At 43.8% G+C, this 4,475-nt stretch overlaps 1 protein-coding gene across 1 annotated transcript in view; it reads left to right on the top strand.

The window, feature by feature from the left end:
• The window catches only part of wdr91 (WD repeat domain 91), a 25,606-nt gene that overhangs the window by 12,336 nt on the left and 8,795 nt on the right, over positions 1-4,475 (top strand). Inside the window, exons 5-9 of the mRNA XM_024141310.2 lie at positions 1,580-1,674; positions 1,947-2,118; positions 2,620-2,728; positions 3,305-3,335; positions 4,115-4,193. Of these exons, the coding sequence (XP_023997078.2) occupies positions 1,580-1,674; positions 1,947-2,118; positions 2,620-2,728; positions 3,305-3,335; positions 4,115-4,193 (486 nt within the window). The remainder of the gene's footprint in view (positions 1-1,579; positions 1,675-1,946; positions 2,119-2,619; positions 2,729-3,304; positions 3,336-4,114; positions 4,194-4,475) is intronic.

The following is a 4,475-nucleotide window of genomic DNA, read 5'->3' as shown; positions in this document are numbered from 1 at the left end:
TCAGGCTTGGGTGCCCACTCCAGAGACAGCACAGGGTTAGAGACGCTGTGTTAAGGCAGAGGTCAATACCAGTCTGTCAGGCTTCGTGGCCCCACTCCAGAGACAGCACTTGGGTTAGAGACCTGTGTTAAGGCCAGAAGGTCTACATCTGGTCAGGCTTGGTGGCCCACTCCAGAGACAGCACAGGGTAGAGAAGCTGTTGTTAAAGTAGAGCCCCCTTGGTATGGCCGTATGGCCCCTAAATATCCTGTGCTTGGTGGCCAAGTGGCCGGTTGTGCCCTTGGGCTGGACTAATTCCTTTCTCCAGCTGCCAAATCGCGTGCTCCGAACCTCCACCTCACATGACTCTCTCAGATATCTCATTTTATTCGCCAATGCCTGTCAGCATGATCGGGTCCTTCTCACAGGCATCGCAGCTCGCGAAGTAAGGGCATACTAGTGAAGAACAACGTCCTACGCCTTCGAACAGCGCGTTGCGACAGAATGGTCCCTCAGCATTCAGCTGGATACTTTACAACAAAAGTTCAAACATTCACCGTCCTGCTCCCATTTCCTGTCAAGCCGTCTACGCAGAACGTTTGACGTATACGTTCGATAAATCCAACGTACCTCACCACACAGCACGCACGGCAACTGCCTCTGCAACGCAACGCAGCGTTTCATTGGAAAGGGAATGTCATCCTGTGTGTACAAAAGGTAATGACGCTAATCTGTGTGTTCCGAAGCATTGTTATCGTCCGCGAGAAAAAATAAATATTGCCCAAAAAAAAATAATTCTGGGACAATAAAATCACAATTAAAGGTAACCGCTGGCACATTAAAAATTACAACGTTTTAAAAGCAATGAGGCTGATGGAAAGATTCGAACGTTTAAGCATTAAAATGTTGTTTAAATTATTAGGCTATTTCTTCAACGTTAATACGGGCAGCAAAGGGCGTAAGCGGGAACGTTCCGAAATGCGTGGGTTTGTTAATATCGAAAAATTGGTCTTTGCTGCTGGACCAACAAAAGAAAGTTGAAACATTGAGAGAAATACTGTTTCAATGACAATATGAGGAAGGTGTTTTATAAAAGAATCAACCCTTTAATATTCCTACGTTCGGAAAACACCGTAAGATTTTGTCTCATATGTTACCCTGCAAAAAAAAGTTGGCCCAGGTTTTAAACAATTCGTTTAAAGGTTAAATAGTGGTGGTTACATAGCGATGTTGCCGACAGACTGGTATGACCTCTGGCCTTAACACAGCTTCTCTAACCCTGTGCTGTCTCTGGAGTGGGCCACGAAGCCTGACAGACTGGTATGACCTCTGACCTTAACACAGCACATCAGGGTTATTATGTTCATTAGGGTACATCATAGCAAAAACAAGCATTTCTTATTGGATAAGTCCCAGTTGTCCCTCCTTGTTTCAGTCTGTTTACTTCCCATTGGGTGCCTAACGAACAGGTCAGGTCTATGTTTACATGAGGTAGTTATGGCATCCTCAGCACCCTGGTCTCTGACTGTTTGCAGGGTGAGGTGTGAAAGTGGAAACCCCCGTCAGTAATACGGTCTTTGGTCTTGCGTCCTTTTTCTAGCTGTTACTGGGCAGTGGTGTGGGCACGGTGAGGCTGTACGACACAGAGGCCAAGAAGAACCTGTATGAGATGGCCATAGATGAGACTCATCCACGGTAAGCTCAGTGCCTCTTATTCAGAGGGATTTGACAAAGCATCATGGTTGGAATAATGGATATCTGTAGCAGAAGTATTCATGTCTCATCAGAGGGGTGGATTCCCAGACACAGATTAAGCCTAGTCCTGGACAATAACAACAATTCTATGGAGATTCTCCATCTTAATATGTCTGGTAAACCACCCTGAGGAGGTTTAGTAATGGAAGGCATTACTGTACTGACTGAACTGTCTGGTGTCTCCTGTCCTGTTCCTGTGTGGTGTTGTGTAGGATCCTGTCCCTAGCCTGTAGCCCCAGTGGGACGTCCTTTGTGTGTTCTGCAGCAGCACACGCTGGGCCTGGGCGCTCTGGGAGTGTGACAGAGACAGTACCACGTCTCCTCAATCCCCTCTCTGTCTCTGGACAGCTGCTGCTCTGGGACACCAAGACTGTCAAACAGCAGGTACTGCTGTAGGAAACACGTCACCCAAACACGTGTACAATGTCACCCGAACACGTGTACAATGTCACCCGAACACGTGTACAATGTCACCCGAACACGTGTACAATGTCACCCGAACACGTGTACTATGTCACCCGAACATGTGTACTATGTCACCCGAACACGTGTACTATGTCACCCAAACACCCAAGTCCTTGTAGAGGAGGATAATTTCTATTATTTCTCTCATTCACCAGTGTTGCTTGCAGTTATAGTTTAAAGTTGATGGTATTTTTCTGAGATCAGGTACTTTATTTTGCTAAAACATTGTCGAAATGCATCACAGTTATATATACGTAAATATTATATTATAGATACAATTTCTAGATATGTACTATATATTATAGAAATCTGTTACATGTATACTCTACCCGTCTGAAGTTAAAGCCCTGTAGCCTCGTTCATGTCTTTCCCCTCACCGAACCATGTGATATCTCCATGTCCTATCCCATCGTCCTTTAGCTTCAGTTCTCTCTGGAGCCTGGTCCAGTAGCCATCAACTGTACATCCTTCAACCACAACGGAAACCTACTGGTCACGGGAGCTGTTGACGGAGTAATTAGACTGTTCGGTAATGTATTTACTCTCACTCATTCTGTTGACTTGTGCTTAATGGATATTTGATGTGTGAGGTGAAATAGATGATGTGGGAACACTTCTCCTGTGAATAGTCTCTTCATAATGCATTATAATGCTTGACATACTGTAGGCACTAATAACTAGATCTCGGGAGTTGACATAGCTGACTGCAATGAGGTCTCTGAGTGAAGAGGAGGCTGTGAATATAGAATTACTAGAATGAAAAATGCCCCTCGTTGACTTCAATGGAGATTGCTGTTCTAATAATAATATTTCTATGCGTGTTAACATGTGCCTCTATTTTCTCTCTGTCCTCCAGACGTGCATCACTATGGCTGTGCTATGAGCGGTTATAACATGTTCTTACCGCTCCTCCTCTTCAGACATCCAGCGCTATGATTGTACTATGAGCTGTTATAACATGCCTCTCTATTTTCCAGACATGCATGGTTATGACTGCGCTATGAGCTGTTATAACATGTTTATCTCCCTATTCGCTCTAGACATGCAGCGTTATGACTGTGCTATGAGCAGTTATAACATGTGCTTATCTCCCTATTCTCTCTAGACATGCAGCGTTATGACTGTGCTATGAGCTGTTATAACATGTGCTTATCTCCCTATTCCTTATCTCACTATTCTCTCTAGACATGCAGGCGTATGACTGTGGCTATGAGCTGTTTATAACCATGTGCTTATCTCCCTAATTATCTCTCCTAGACATTGCAGCGTTATGACTGTGCTATGAGCTGTTAATACATGTGCTTATCTCCCTATTCTCTCTAGACATGCAGTGTTATGACTGGCTATGAGCTGTTATAACATGTGCTTTTCTCCCTATTCTCTCTAGACATGCAGCGTTATGGACGTGTGCTATGAGCTTGTTTAATAAATGTGCTTATCTCCTATTATCTCTAGAACATGGCAACGTTGTGCCTGTGCCTATGAGCTGTTTATAACATTGCTTATCTCCCTATTCTCTCTAGACATGCAACTTATGACTTGCTATGAGCTGTTATATAACATGTGTTTATCTCCCTATTCGCTCTAGACATGCAGCATTATGACTGGCTATGAGCCTGTTATAACATGTTGCTTATCTCCCTATTCTCTCTAGACATGCAGTGTTATGACTGTGCTATGAAGCAGTTATACCATGTGTTTATCTCCCTATTCGGCTCTAGACATGCAGTGTTTATGACTGTGCTATTTCAGCAGTGCTACTAGTCAATGTTTATCGTCCCTTACTTCTCATTCTTAGGAGCATGTCAGTGTTTAATTTGACTGTTGCTATGAGCAGTTTATAACATGTATGCTTTATCTCCCTTATTCTTCCTAGACATGCAGCGTTATGATCTGGTCCCCTCTATCTGTTTGAGCTAGCCCACGATGGTGAGGTGTACAGTGTTGAGTTCAGCTCTGATGAGATACGTGTTCGTCTCGGAGAGGACGGCAAGGTAACTGAACTGCAGCGTTCATAAGACAGGTAGAACATGCTACTAAACACGGTTGTTTTAAAAAATATATATATAGTAAATAAAGTTTAAATATATATATATATTAACTAACAGTCAGTTAAGAACAAATTCTTATTTACAATGAACGGCTTTACACTCCGGCACTAACCTGGAGGGAACACGGACGGCTGGGCCAATTTTGCACCGCCTATGGACTTCCCAATCACAGGCAGTTGTGATACAACCTGAATTCAACCAGGGTGTAACATTGGTAGTGAGACT

The sequence above is a fragment of the Salvelinus sp. IW2-2015 genome, unplaced genomic scaffold, assembly GCF_002910315.2.
Source record: "Salvelinus sp. IW2-2015 unplaced genomic scaffold, ASM291031v2 Un_scaffold2491, whole genome shotgun sequence".
Taxonomy (NCBI): Eukaryota; Metazoa; Chordata; class Actinopteri; order Salmoniformes; family Salmonidae; genus Salvelinus; species Salvelinus sp. IW2-2015.
Note: the sequence above shows the minus strand (reverse complement) of the source record. Positions and strands in the feature narration are given on the sequence as shown.